The sequence below is a fragment of the Prunus dulcis genome, chromosome 8 (genome assembly GCF_902201215.1).
Source record: "Prunus dulcis chromosome 8, ALMONDv2, whole genome shotgun sequence".
Lineage (NCBI taxonomy): Eukaryota > Viridiplantae > Streptophyta > Magnoliopsida > Rosales > Rosaceae > Prunus > Prunus dulcis.
Window position 1 is genome coordinate 1,393,987 of NC_047657.1, and position 14,720 is coordinate 1,408,706.

Sequence of the window (14,720 nt, forward strand, 5' to 3'; positions counted from 1 at the left end):
ACGGGCTCGAGTTGAGCTCGATCATTTGGGTTTTAGACAAGCTTAGCCTAGAGGCATTTTACTCAACAACATATTAGACTGTCATTTGTTTGTAACAAACAAATTACAAGTAAAAAGTCAAGTAGTGTTCTTTGCAAATTGCTTGCTACCGGAGTATGACTATGTTGTATAATTCATTTACATATCATAATATATAAATAAGCGACATAATTGATATTTTCCATTTTTAAAATATAATATTAATAAATATCTATGTGTCAAAACACACTAATTATCTCCCTGCTGTATCCAAGAATATTATTCAAACACCACACTATAATTATCGTTCTAGAATATGATAAGATAAAAACTTTGACGACACGTAGGGCCCTCCTAAAATGGAGATCAGTATGCCACGTTACTTTCCAAAAGAAGAATAAACCAGAAACGAAGGCGCCGCTGGAAATAAGCCAAAACAGAAGCGGTCATATACCACTAGAGAGCAGTGGTTTTTTATTTTTTCTATAGAACTACAGTTGCGCAAGTTGAATTATTTTTCCATTTTGTCCAATCCAGAAGTGGTTTTCTCTCCGCACCCACGGACACACAGAATGGGGCTCCTATCCGAAATAACCCTTGGATGGAAAATGGTTTTATCGAACATTGAATTTCGACTTTCTTGTTCATCACAAAAAAATTATTATTATTCTCCACTTTCTTTAGCGGTTGTCAAAATCACAATATAAATAGTGCCTTCACATTCTCACTTTCCCACATCCAAAAACACAAGACTTTTGATCGTAAATTAACAGATAAACATCACAAAGTTCTGATACAATGTCTACAGCTGGTCAGGTTATCAAGTGCAGAGGTAAACCCAGACCTCTTGCTCTCCTTTGTTAAATAGTTCTGCTCATTTCATTCATTTTTACATAATCCCATTTATGTTTTTGGTTATACCCTTTGTTGGGTTCTCTGTTTCTGATAATTTTTTTAGTGATTCCAATAATTGGGTCTGGTTTGTTCTAACAATCAGTTCCCTTCATTCTGTTGTTTTATAGTGTTGGTGAGGAGTCTTAGCTGCTTTATACCTTTGTTTCTGGTTACATATCTTGTTTTCTTTTGTGCATCCTGGTGGGTTTTTTTTTTTTTTTTTTTTTACATGCAGATGCTTGATCTTTTCCTTTTTTCTTTTCTCTTTTTGTTAAAATGTTTTATAAATCAATTAATGATGATGATTCACTTTTGATCTGGGTTTTCTTGGATTGGATTTGATGGGGGATGCCAATTTCAGTTTGGAAATTTTCTAAACTTTACTGAACAGAAGAAAGAAACCATAATTTTTTTGGTCAATTGTCTTGGCAGGGGACTGATCTTCTAGTTGGTTAATAATATTGATTAAATGGATGTATTGTTTACTAATTGCATTGGCATTTGTGGATTGTAGCCGCGGTGGCATGGGAAGCGGGGAAGCCACTATCAATTGAGGAAGTGGAGGTGGCACCACCACAGAAAGAAGAAGTCCGCTTGAAGATCCTCTTCACCTCTCTTTGCCACACTGATGTCTACTTCTGGGAAGCCAAAGTAAATTTTTATTATACTTTTACTGGCATTGTGTTGAACTATATCCATATCATGATGGCAAAAGAGAACGATTTGGTTATAATCTGCCTCATTGCTCACTACATTATTAAGCATGATTGAGCATCTGTTTATTATTTTGGTAACACATGTTTCCCCTCAAATGAAACAACAAGGGGCCTCTCCTGTACATGGCATTTTCGTTTGGAACTGAATCATCTCTTTTATGTCACAGGGACAACACCCATTGTTCCCTCGCATTTACGGTCATGAAGCTGGAGGGTATGTTTGCTAAATTTTGAGTTTCCCTTGTAGACAGAGTATTTTTAGTTTCCTAAATTTTGCTTGGTTGGCAATTTTTTGTTTAGAATTGTGGAAAGCGTAGGTGAGGGTGTGACTGATCTCCAACCAGGAGACCATGTCCTTCCTGTGTTCACGGGGGAGTGCAAGGAGTGCAGGCACTGTAAGTCAGAGGAAAGCAACATGTGTGATCTCCTGAGGATCAATACTGACAGGGGTACTATGCTCAGTGATGGCAAGTCCAGGTTCTCCAAGGATGGAAAGCCAATATATCACTTTCTTGGTACCTCTACCTTCAGTGAATACACTGTATGTCATGTTGGTTCTGTCGCCAAGATCAACCCTGCAGCCCCTCTTGAAAAAGTTTGTGTTCTTAGTTGTGGAATATGCACAGGTTTGAAAGACTTCTCACATTTTAATGGTTACAATGTTAAATAAGATTAGTGGTTTCTTTGTTTTTGTTTTCCCTAATCAATTTCTGTTTTGTGCATTTGAAGGTTTTGGTGCCACTGTGAATGTTGCAAAACCCAAAAAGGGCTCATCTGTTGCCATTTTTGGACTGGGTGCTGTTGGTCTTGCTGTGAGTCATTCTTATGTTTTGATCCTCGTTTATGGTGCTTCCTGCTAGTTTGGATTATCATGATGATTTTTCTTGTTCATTTCCTTGTTACTTTTTAGGCTGCTGAAGGTGCAAGGGTTTCTGGGGCAGCAAGAATCATTGGAGTTGATTTGAATTCCAACCGATTTGAGGAAGGTCAGTCTTTTTTAAATATCCATCCAAGGAGTCACTGTGCTTCATGTCCGGTTCAGATTAAGTTGTCATCGACTGATTTATCATGCTTTTTTGTACTCACTGGCAGCCAAGAAGTTTGGCGTGAATGAATTCGTGAATCCAAAAGATCATAACAAACCTGTGCAAGAGGTTAGTTACAGACTTTTTTATGCCTTCACCTGTTGAGGAATTGACCTAAAGATTGCCCCTTGCCTTCGTAATATGTTTACAATACTGATCTTATTGAAGTCAAATAATGCATAACGACTTCTCCCATGTGTACTTGATAAGCTTGTGATTATTGGTTAACAGAGACTATTGGACTTTTATGTTTGTGATTATTGGTTAGCAAAGACTTAACATTTGAATTTTGACAAAAAGGTGATTGCTGAAATGACCGATGGTGGAGTGGATAGGAGTGTTGAATGCACTGGAAGCGTCCAGGCAATGATTTCTGCATTTGAATGTGTTCATGATGTAAGCAATTATAAAAGTTGTAGTTTGTTTCATTTGATAAGATACTAGAATATGCAGCCACATTGCTTTTGAGGTTCAAAATTGAACTCTCCTTTTTCCTTTCTGAATTTAGGGTTGGGGCGTTGCTGTACTCGTTGGTGTGCCTAATAAAGATGATGCATTCAAAACCCATCCAGTGAATTTCTTGAATGAGAGGACTCTTAAGGGCACCTTCTATGGTAACTACAAACCCCGATCCGATCTGCCCGGTGTTGTGGAGATGTACATGAATAATGTAAGTTCTTATTTCCTTTCAAGTATGTTTGTGAATAATTTTCAAACTTTGACTGTTCTAGTTGTTTGAGGACAGTTTTAATTTTCAATATGATGTTGTAAAACTCTACCTTGTGTACTGATCTTGCAGGAGCTGGAAGTGGATAAATTTATCACTCACTCGGTCCCTTTCGCTGAGATCAACAAAGCATTTGATTTGATGCTTTCAGGACAGTCCATCCGGTGCATCATTCGCATGGAGGATTAGAGCAACTTGGGACTTTTTATGTGATAATGGAGAGAATTTATTTATATATCTATCTGATGTCTTTAAGAATAATTGTGTTGGTCTGGATTTTACAAATTTTGAGAGGTGAAACTTAAGATAGTAGTAGGTTCATGACTTTTGTCTTTGATATTATGGTTTTTATGATAATAAAATTTTCTGCATATTTTCTTTAGATTTTCTCTTTTATAAGTATATATGTCGACATGTTTTTTCTCTCTCTACCAATCTACGGAGGAATCCGAATTTGGAGCTTTGTGTTCTGGTTATATTAGCATTAGGTTTCTGGAAGCATGCCGATATGCAAATTCTATCTCTTTTGGAAAAATCCTGGTTTTGAAGTACTAAAGTGAAGGCAGAGATCCGGCCTCCTTGCATCCAACTTCCAAGTTCGATGGATGTATAAGTTAGATGCAAGTGCTGCTTTCCAATCATCCTGAGCACGAAGCGACTGTACTAGCTGTGGTCACAATATTGATACATAACATTCTTTTTCGGTGGTATTGTGAATATTGTGAATCTTGCATTACATGGAGGTTGATAGGATCTATACCGAATATCTCGGAATCCGAGACAAATTATGTGGTTTTTTTTGACGTTACTCTGATGTTGGGGCCATTTACTAAGATAGATGGGACTTTCTACCTTAATTTCGACAGGGTCTTTCCTGAAAAATGGACATTTCCTAAATTTTTCAAACTGTTAAAAAACACAATTATACAATCCCAGCAGCAACATGCACAATGTAAATTCATGCAGTTTACATAATAGGCCTCCGACCTTACATTCAATCCTAATATGGGCGATAACAGAGCATGTTTAAATGAATTCCGAATACAAGTGAAATATAAAGTTCAATGGAAATAAAACGAAGAAAAGTTATCCTACAAGAGATTCGGGTTCGAATGTTTCGATCTCGGTTCGGCCGCTTGATTCAAGTCTATCTACTGCTTGGGGGGCGCAAAATATAAAATTGTGAGTGGACAAAAAACAAAGTTTCGTTATATTTGAAAACAACATATAATAACCCCACTGTTTGGAAAACGATGCAGAAAACATGAATTCATAACCGATATATATATATATATATATATATATATATATTACCAATCTTGTACCAGGAAAACAATCCAACTGGGGGATTGTTTGACTAGATCACATGGAATAATCCTCAATCAACCATGTGGCTAGGGAACAAGCAGTCCAACAGAGGGACTAAACTCACCAGCGCGTAGAATAGAATCCTCAATACTCGTACGCCTCTGACAAGTCCTACGCGTGCAGACTAACCCCGCTAAGGGTCTATGAAACACCCCATCAAGTGTGCCCGGGTTCCGATATATATATCCAAGTATCTCAAAATTCCAAGTATCCAATTCCAGTATTCCAAATTCGGGGAGGTACATAGGGTAGTACTAATAACACTCAAAACTAACATAAATCACAACGTAACTCGCATTAATCCATTTCTCAAAAACCTATGTACGCCACACATATCCAAGCATAAATAGAAATTCTCGAAAATAGCATATATCAACTCAAGATAATCACAATATACCAATATTCAAATATATTTCAAATACTTTCATAAAAATATCATATTTCAACAATTAATTATATAATAAACTTAATAATCAAATAAATCATTATGCATAGCTTTCCATCATAAAAATAATGTTTATTATTTAAAAACAAAGTCTACTCACAGATAATCAAACGCTGCTTGACCCTCAGAGGATCCCGCCTACTGGGTATGCAGGGCCGGAGTACTTATTTAAGAATACGAGGCTAGATTAAAATAAAATACTTCAAACGAGACTTTCAAATAATTTCCTAGTTTTTCCCGGGATTCCAAGTGTGTGAACGACGAACGAGAAGTTCCTAAGGTCCAACTACGTGTTTCGAAGAGTGGAATAACCTTGGAAGAAGCTCGGACAACCCAGTGGTCAAACTTCCCAAATTTGGTCAATCGGACCCACGGGGGACACGACCTCCAATTTTTGATCCAAAAGTTCCTACGGGTTCAACCAAGTTTACTAAACATGTCCTGCAAGTTTGGTCAAGATCGAGCTGTTGGATCGCTTGTGATCACACGATCGGACGGTTACCATTTTACCTTGTCTTTGAATCATTGAATTGGAGCATCCGAGACTTCGATTCCTAATCCGTGAATTTCTACACAATCCTAGAGATACCTAGATCAACATATATGGAAATGGAGTCGATCCAACAGTTTGAACATATTGAACCCGGATAACGCCTAATATGCGTAAATTTGATCGACATCCAAATGATAACCAAATTCAAATCCGAGCATTTCGTCGTGCTTGAGATGACATGGGGATCATTTTAGGCCAAATAGGCCACCCAAACATGGCCCATGCGTCGCCACACGCACCGGCAGCACATGGGTGTCTTGAGAAAATTTCAGCAACTAGAAAATTCTCAAAACACCCATCAATACCTACACCTACATGATCAGGACAACGAGTTGAGCAAATTTTGTTCTTGTGCCATGGCGAAAAAGTGGCCGGAACTTGCCAGAAACTAGAGCCGAATACCGGCTGAAACTTTGATTCGAAAAACGAGTTTCAAAACTCAAAACTTGACCTAATCAACCCAACCATCAGCAATATCACATTGAAAGGATGAGAAAGCATACCTGGATCGACAAATATGGTGGTCGGAATCGCCGGAAACGACGTCTGAAGTTTTGGTAAAAACCAGTTTATTTTTCTTGTTTTTCAAAAAAACGGCGGCGGCAGTGGTAGAGATTGGGTGGCATGGAGAGAGGAAGTCGAGGCGGTTGTTTTGGTACTGATCTCGTGGCCAATGGTGACCCGGATGTGGTGGTGACCAGCAAAAAAGGGGTCGACTGTTACAAAGGGGGGGCTGTCGCGCGAGAGGAAAATATAGGGGGGAGAGAGAGAGAGAGGAATATGAGTTTTTAAAAAAAACAATTTCGAAATATTAATGTTTGTGCCACTGCACTTCTGTTGAACGTAACTTCTTCGTTACAACTCAATTTGAGCCCACTACGTGTCTACGAACTCGTATCGATATGCTCTACGCACGGCATTCATTTCCCCAAAATTCTACTAGATTAAAAAGTGACTAAAATAACCCTATCCTTGAGGAAAAAATTGTAATTTCATAATTAATTAAATTAAATAATTTAAACGAATAATTAAAATTGGGTCGGGATGTTACAGAGGTCCCTAAGCCCTAAACCCTTTTTGCTCCAGTGGAAAGTGAGAATGATTCTTACATGGAGGTCTAAGGTTCGAACTCCTTTGTTGCAAAATATTTTTGGAATATTTGGCTTGTCAACAGTTTTGATTTTTGAAGATGTGCCGAAACGACGCGTCTTTTTCTTTATTTTCTAATTTTTATTCTTTTTCTTCTCCCTATATCTCATATCTCCCAACCCCTTCATTTTTTATTTTTTTTTTCCCATCTTCCTTCCGTCACTTTCCATCTCTCCCTCTCTCTTTTTATTTCTTTTTTCCTTCTTCTTCTCTCCCTCTCTCTCTTTCTTTTTTTTTTCCTCTTTCTTCCTTTACCAATCTCTGCAATTTTTTCCTCTTCTCCCTCTTCTTTCTCCTTCTTTTTTTTTTTTTTTTTTCCATCGCTCTGTCTTTTCTTCCTTCTTCTCCTTCTTCCTGCTCTCTTTAGAAGACCAGTTGTTGTCTAGCCTTGTCCTTTTTGTGGGCTGAGAAAAAGAAAAGGCGTTGTGTGTGTTAAACGGTGGGCTAATATTTAATTGTAGTAAGTCTAAACTCTTGCGCTCACTTAGCTAGGGTTTAGTCTTGACGGGAACCTCCCATCTTGGCTAAGGAGCTCACTCCATTGCCCTACTAGTCTCACTCTCCCCCTACGCTTTTGTGGGCTTCGGGAGCTCTGTCTTCTCCCCTTTCCTTTTGCTTTGGCTTTTTGCCTTATCTCATGCAAATGAAATAATAGGAGAAAAGAGTTTTACATCTCTCTCTCTTTCTCTCTGATTTTTCCATTGCCAAAATACCCTTGCTCTTCAATTGTCGTAGGTTTTTTTTTTTTTTTTTTTCAATACTTGAGCTAGAGCCTAGCCGAGCCCCTTTGTAGTTTCGCCCTTGGATGTAGATATAAATCCTATGTAGTACGGACACTCCATCAGGCCAAAGTGTCAAGGTGTTGGACATGGGTCAACAGTCAAGACACGGTCAAAACACATTTTGGACAAGGTCAAGACACTTTTGGACACTGTCAACTAAAGTTAAGACACGACAGGGAGCATTTTAAAAATTATAAAAGAAAAATTGGGGTTAAAACATAAATATTGAAAACTATGTGGACATATTTGAAATTGTTTTAAAAGTGGGTTAAAATTGAAACAATATTTAATATATATATATATATATATATATATATACACAGAGAGCTTCCATTAAGGGATCCCTCAAATTAGCTTATTTGAGGGATACCATTGTCGGGCCCACTCTGTATTGTATTTCACTAATCCAAACCGTCTCTTTCGTAGATACTCATTCAAAGGTCATCTCTACAAAAAATCACTTGAATCCGATATCATTTGACCACTCATTTGAATTGTTGAAATTTTAGTACTTTCTTGAAGCACCGTGTTCATTGATTTTGTAGGACACAATTTGATATCGAAACAGTTTCCGATTTGTCTAATTTTTTTCAAGGATGATCTATGAATATAGACTTAAAAAATAGATGGTTTCGATCGTTGAAAAAAAAATCGTAGGGGACCCTAAAGGGTGTCCCTCAAATAAAATTATTTGAGGGATCCCTCAATAGAAGGGGGCTGTATATATATATTATTTCTTTGTTCCTTCATAGCACAGCTGATATTTTTGGTAGATTAAGGATATTGATAGCAATTTGGTGGTGAGAGAAGCATCTTTTTGAGTGGGTAATTCATTCACTTTGTTTCTTTTTTTTATTTTTTTATTTTTTTATGCAAACTTGATTCTTATTTTATGAAGTGGGAAATTATTTTTCTTATTTTGAAGATGATAGATCATATATGAAAAATATGTGAAATTTGGTTTATGATGAATCATGAATATGTATATCATTCTTTATTTTGTTTAGGGAAAGATGAGTAATGAAATTTGTTTTATAGTATTATGATATTGAAGTATTGAGTATGATTTTATATATATATATATATAAAAGTATATCTATTATAATTTTATTAGAATTTATTATTATTTTAATTGTCGTGTCTTAGCCGTGTTTATGTCCTAGTTTTTTGAGATTTTTCGTGTTGCCGTATTGATTTTCTGTGTTCCTCTGTCCATGTTCGTGCAACATAGCATTAATCTACTATTTCTATGTGAAATATGTTTGCATCTTAAAAGGCACTTCAATAACGAAAATTATTGAGAGGGACAACAACACCTTGTTTCTGATACCACCTATAACTTATTGTATAAGCAATTTGTGAATATTGTATGATTCAACATTTCAAAAAATATGATAATCCTGAGACAAAAAATTCATTATTAATGGAGAGAGAGATCTTACTGTAATTAATCAAAATCAGTGAATAAATTAAAAAATAATAATTAGGAATTAGTTATCTTCAACAAGGATGAGCTGCAAACTGGCAATTTGGAATTTGTCCAAAATTAAGGCAATATATGGTCATATTTGGTGGGTAGGACTGGACTGAACTATTTCGATCATATACCACTAGAGAGAAGTGTTTTTTTATTTTATTTTTTATTTTATAGAACTACAGTTGCACAAGTAAAAGTATTTTTCCAATCCAAAAGTGGTTTTCTCTCCACGCACCCACAGACACACAGAATTAATGACGGAATGTTTGGGCTCCAATCCAAGTAATAGCTTTATTCAATTGGGATTTTAAAAGACTATTTAGGGATTATTTTTTTTTTTTTTTTAAAAGGTCCAATAAATTTAAGCAGAATATAATAATTTATAAGATTTTATTTAAAGATTTATATAATAGGATTTATTAGATTGGAAAGGATCATATAGATTTAACTTTTCATCATCTTCCCTAATTTGCATAGTGTAATAAATTAGTCATTCACATTAATCTTGTAACCCCACAAATTTAAACACATGCCTTATTCAAATTAATACACATGTCTTGTTCAAATGATTTACACATGCCATAGACTATATTAATTCAAACGCAATATATCATATAGAACACAGGCCATGCTTTACCTCGGCCAAATTATGGCGACACCACAAGACCTAACAGGTCCAAGGCGCCAAACTCAAATGGGTTCTTCTCTGTTAAAATTTACATGGACAATCCAAACTCCATCTCCAGCTTTGCCAGCAAGGTCATTGGCTCCCTGCCAGTTGTTGGGTTTAATAGCAATATATATATTATCAAATTTATACACAACTCGAAACATCTTTGGCTATATAATTAGCTGGGCCTTTTAATCAAACGTGAATATCATAACTTTGGTATATATCACTATATATATATATATATATATATATATATTCATCTTCTCCAGAAGGCAGAGAGAGAGAAAAAAATCCCACATGAAAAATTCGATGGGTTAGGGTGGAATTTGAGATAGGGCTTGGTATTTATAATTGGGGAGTGCTAGCAACCTTGTCTCTAACCTTCTCCCTTTTTTGCTTGACATGTGTCATTCTTCTTACACTTAAAACAATGTTATTAATATATTATACAAGTTAACTTTTGCTTTTCAAGTTTATCCTTATTAAATGTATTCAATTTATCCAAAAAAATTTCACAACTTTTTTACCGTCTTATTAATTTTTTTCTAACGTCAATTTTTTTTTAAAAATAAAATATTTGCTTTTAAGAGGAAATGTCTGGGTTTTTTTTATTTATTTTAACACAAGGAAAAAAAAAGTCCTTTGTGTTATAAAAAATATATAAAAAAGGCATTTCCTCTTTTTAAAAAAAAATTGACATTTTCTTTGAAAAAATAATTGACGTTTTAAAAAAAAAAAGATTGTAAGAAAGTTGTGAAATTGTTTTGGATAAATTGAATACATTTAATAAGGGTAAACTTGGAAAGCAAAAGTTAACTTGTATAATATATTAATGACATTGTTTTTAGTGTAAGAAGAATGACACATGTCAAGCAAAAAAAAGAGAAGGTCCAAATGAAAAGGTTAGAGAGAAGGTTGCTATCATTTCTCTTTATAATTTATATCTCCCACTTAAAAATCTCACGCAATCTCACATTTAAAAAAATCTTTCAAAATTAGCAAGTTTTTGAATACCATATGGTATTCAATTATTAAGACTTTTAAATAATCTAAATAAATCTTGTGGTATTCCATTAAGACTATTATAATTTTTAAAAGAGAGGTAAAATTTAGTGGTATTCAATCAAGACTTTAAATAAGTAACAAAAAGTTTTATGGTATTCAAGTATTTTATAAAACTACAGTTGCGTAAGTACAAGTATTTTTCCATTTTTCCAATCCAAAAGTGGTTTTCTCTCCAGGCACCCACGGACACACAGAATTAATGGCGGAATGTTTGGACTCCAATCCAAGTAATATAGATTTTTATTTTTGGCCAGAAAAACCTTAGATGGAAAATGGTTTTTTCGTACACTGAATTTCGACTTTCTTGAGCGGTACAATCACACTATAAATAGTGCCTTCACATTCTCACTTTCCCACATCCAAAAACACAAGACTTTTGATCGTAAGATAAACATCACAAAGTTCTGATACAATGTCTACAGCTGGTCAGGTTATCAAGTGCAGAGGTAAACCCAGACCTCTTGCTCTCCTTTGTTAAATAGTTCTGCTCATTTCATTCATTTTTACATAATCCCATTTATGTTTTTGGTTATACCCTTTGTTGGGTTCTCTGTTTCTGATAATTTTTTTAGTGATTCCAATAATTGGGTCTGGTTTGTTCTAACAATCAGTTCCCTTCATTCTGTTGTTTTATAGTGTTGGTGAGGAGTCTTAGCTGCTTTATACCTTTGTTTCTGGTTACATATCTTGTTTTCTTTTGTGCATCCTGGTGGGTTTTTTTTTTTTTTTTTTTTTACATGCAGATGCTTGATCTTTTCCTTTTTTCTTTTCTCTTTTTGTTAAAATGTTTTATAAATCAATTAATGATGATGATTCACTTTTGATCTGGGTTTTCTTGGATTGGATTTGATGGGGGATGCCAATTTCAGTTTGGAAATTTTCTAAACTTTACTGAACAGAAGAAAGAAACCATAATTTTTTTGGTCAATTGTCTTGGCAGGGGACTGATCTTCTAGTTGGTTAATAATATTGATTAAATGGATGTATTGTTTACTAATTGCATTGGCATTTGTGGATTGTAGCCGCGGTGGCATGGGAAGCGGGGAAGCCACTATCAATTGAGGAAGTGGAGGTGGCACCACCACAGAAAGAAGAAGTCCGCTTGAAGATCCTCTTCACCTCTCTTTGCCACACTGATGTCTACTTCTGGGAAGCCAAAGTAAATTTTTATTATACTTTTACTGGCATTGTGTTGAACTATATCCATATCATGATGGCAAAAGAGAACGATTTGGTTATAATCTGCCTCATTGCTCACTACATTATTAAGCATGATTGAGCATCTGTTTATTATTTTGGTAACACATGTTTCCCCTCAAATGAAACAACAAGGGGCCTCTCCTGTACATGGCATTTTCGTTTGGAACTGAATCATCTCTTTTATGTCACAGGGACAACACCCATTGTTCCCTCGCATTTACGGTCATGAAGCTGGAGGGTATGTTTGCTAAATTTTGAGTTTCCCTTGTAGACAGAGTATTTTTAGTTTCCTAAATTTTGCTTGGTTGGCAATTTTTTGTTTAGAATTGTGGAAAGCGTAGGTGAGGGTGTGACTGATCTCCAACCAGGAGACCATGTCCTTCCGGTGTTCACGGGGGAGTGCAAGGAGTGCAGGCACTGTAAGTCAGAGGAAAGCAACATGTGTGATCTCCTGAGGATCAATACTGACAGGGGTACTATGCTCAGTGATGGCAAGTCCAGGTTCTCCAAGGATGGAAAGCCAATATATCACTTTCTTGGTACCTCTACCTTCAGTGAATACACTGTATGTCATGTTGGTTCTGTCGCCAAGATCAACCCTGCAGCCCCTCTTGAAAAAGTTTGTGTTCTTAGTTGTGGAATATGCACAGGTTTGAAAGACTTCTCACATTTTAATGGTTACAATGTTAAATAAGATTAGTGGTTTCTTTGTTTTTGTTTTCCCTAATCAATTTCTGTTTTGTGCATTTGAAGGTTTTGGTGCCACTGTGAATGTTGCAAAACCCAAAAAGGGCTCATCTGTTGCCATTTTTGGACTGGGTGCTGTTGGTCTTGCTGTGAGTCATTCTTATGTTTTGATCCTCTTTTATGGTGCTTCCTGCTAGTTTGGATTATCATGATGATTTTTCTTGTTCATTTCCTTGTTACTTTTTAGGCTGCTGAAGGTGCAAGGGTTTCTGGGGCAGCAAGAATCATTGGAGTTGATTTGAATTCCAACCGATTTGAGGAAGGTCAGTCTTTTTTAAATATCCATCCAAGGAGTCACTGTGCTTCATGTCCGGTTCAGATTAAGTTGTCATCGACTGATTTATCATGCTTTTTTGTACTCACTGGCAGCCAAGAAGTTTGGCGTGAATGAATTCGTGAATCCAAAAGATCATAACAAACCTGTGCAAGAGGTTAGTTACAGACTTTTTTATGCCTTCACCTGTTGAGGAATTGACCTAAAGATTGCCCCTTGCCTTCGTAATATGTTTACAATACTGATCTTATTGAAGTCAAATAATGCATAACGACTTCTCCCATGTGTACTTGATAAGCTTGTGATTATTGGTTAACAGAGACTATTGGACTTTTATGTTTGTGATTATTGGTTAGCAAAGACTTAACATTTGAATTTTGACAAAAAGGTGATTGCTGAAATGACCGATGGTGGAGTGGATAGGAGAGTTGAATGCACTGGAAGCGTCCAGGCAATGATTTCTGCATTTGAATGTGTTCATGATGTAAGCAATTATAAAAGTTGTAGGTTGTTTAATTTGATAAGATATTAGAATATGCAACCACATTGCTTTTGAGGTTTAAAATTGAACTCTCCTTCCTCTCTGAATTTAGGGTTGGGGCGTTGCTGTACTCGTTGGTGTGCCTAATAAAGATGATGCATTCAAAACCCATCCAGTGAATTTCTTGAATGAGAGGACTCTTAAGGGCACCTTCTATGGTAACTACAAACCCCGATCCGATCTGCCCGGTGTTGTGGAGATGTACATGAATAAGGTAAGTTGGTATTTCCTTTCAAGCATGTTTGTGAATAATTTTCAAACCTACCAAGAACTTTGTTTATATATCTAATGTGTTCTTAGATGGACAATATTTAAGGTTGTGTTCTTTGACTATTCTAGTTGATTGTGGACAGTTTAAATTTCCAATATGATGTTGTAAAACTCTACCTTGTGTACTGATCTTGCAGGAGCTGGAAGTGGATAAATTTATCACTCACTCGGTCCCTTTCGCTGAGATCAACAAGGCATTTGACTTGATGCTTTCAGGACAGTCCATCAGGTGCATCATTCGCATGGAGGATTAGAGCAACTAAGGACTTTTTATGTGATAATGGATAGAATTTATATATCTATCTGATGTCTTTAAGAATAATTGTGTTGGTGTGGATTTTACAAATTTTGAGAGGAGCGACTTTAAGATTTTACAAACTTTGATATAATGATTTTTATGATAAATAAAATATTCCTCATATTTTCTTTAGATTCTCTTTTATAAATATATATGTCGACATGTTTTTTCTCTCTCTACCAATCTATGGAGGAATTCGAATTTGGAGATTTGTGCTCTGGTTATACATTAGCATTAGGTATCTGGAAGCATGCCGATGTGCAAATTCTATCTCTGTTTTGGAAGAATCCTAGTTGTGCATGTTTTGAAGTACTAAAGTGAAGGCAGAGATCCGGCCTCCTTGCATCCAAGTTCCAAGTTCGATGGATGTATTTAAGTTCGAATCCTCCTTTTGTGGATTAGATTCATTTTTGAGTAATTTAGAATAAGTTGGATGCA

General features: G+C 35.8%; 2 protein-coding genes across 2 annotated transcripts; both read left to right on the forward strand.

Moving 5' to 3' along the window:
* The first annotated feature begins 500 nt into the window (after positions 1–500).
* On the forward strand, positions 501–3,822 carry LOC117637892 (alcohol dehydrogenase 1). The gene is made up of 10 exons (XM_034372941.1): positions 501–850; positions 1,427–1,563; positions 1,796–1,842; positions 1,929–2,254; positions 2,358–2,440; positions 2,539–2,614; positions 2,721–2,782; positions 3,014–3,109; positions 3,222–3,383; positions 3,513–3,822. The coding sequence occupies exons 1-10, from the start codon at positions 817–819 to the stop codon at positions 3,627–3,629; spliced, it is 1,140 nt and encodes a 379-aa protein (XP_034228832.1). The 5' UTR covers positions 501–816; the 3' UTR covers positions 3,630–3,822.
* A 7,478-nt stretch (positions 3,823–11,300) lies between these two features.
* LOC117637893 (alcohol dehydrogenase 1-like) lies at positions 11,301–14,414 on the forward strand. The gene is made up of 10 exons (XM_034372943.1): positions 11,301–11,398; positions 11,975–12,111; positions 12,344–12,390; positions 12,477–12,802; positions 12,906–12,988; positions 13,087–13,162; positions 13,269–13,330; positions 13,562–13,657; positions 13,767–13,928; positions 14,122–14,414. Exons 1-10 carry the CDS (start codon positions 11,365–11,367, stop codon positions 14,236–14,238), a joined length of 1,140 nt encoding a protein of 379 aa, XP_034228834.1. The 5' UTR covers positions 11,301–11,364; the 3' UTR covers positions 14,239–14,414.
* Positions 14,415–14,720: the final 306 nt, after the last annotated feature.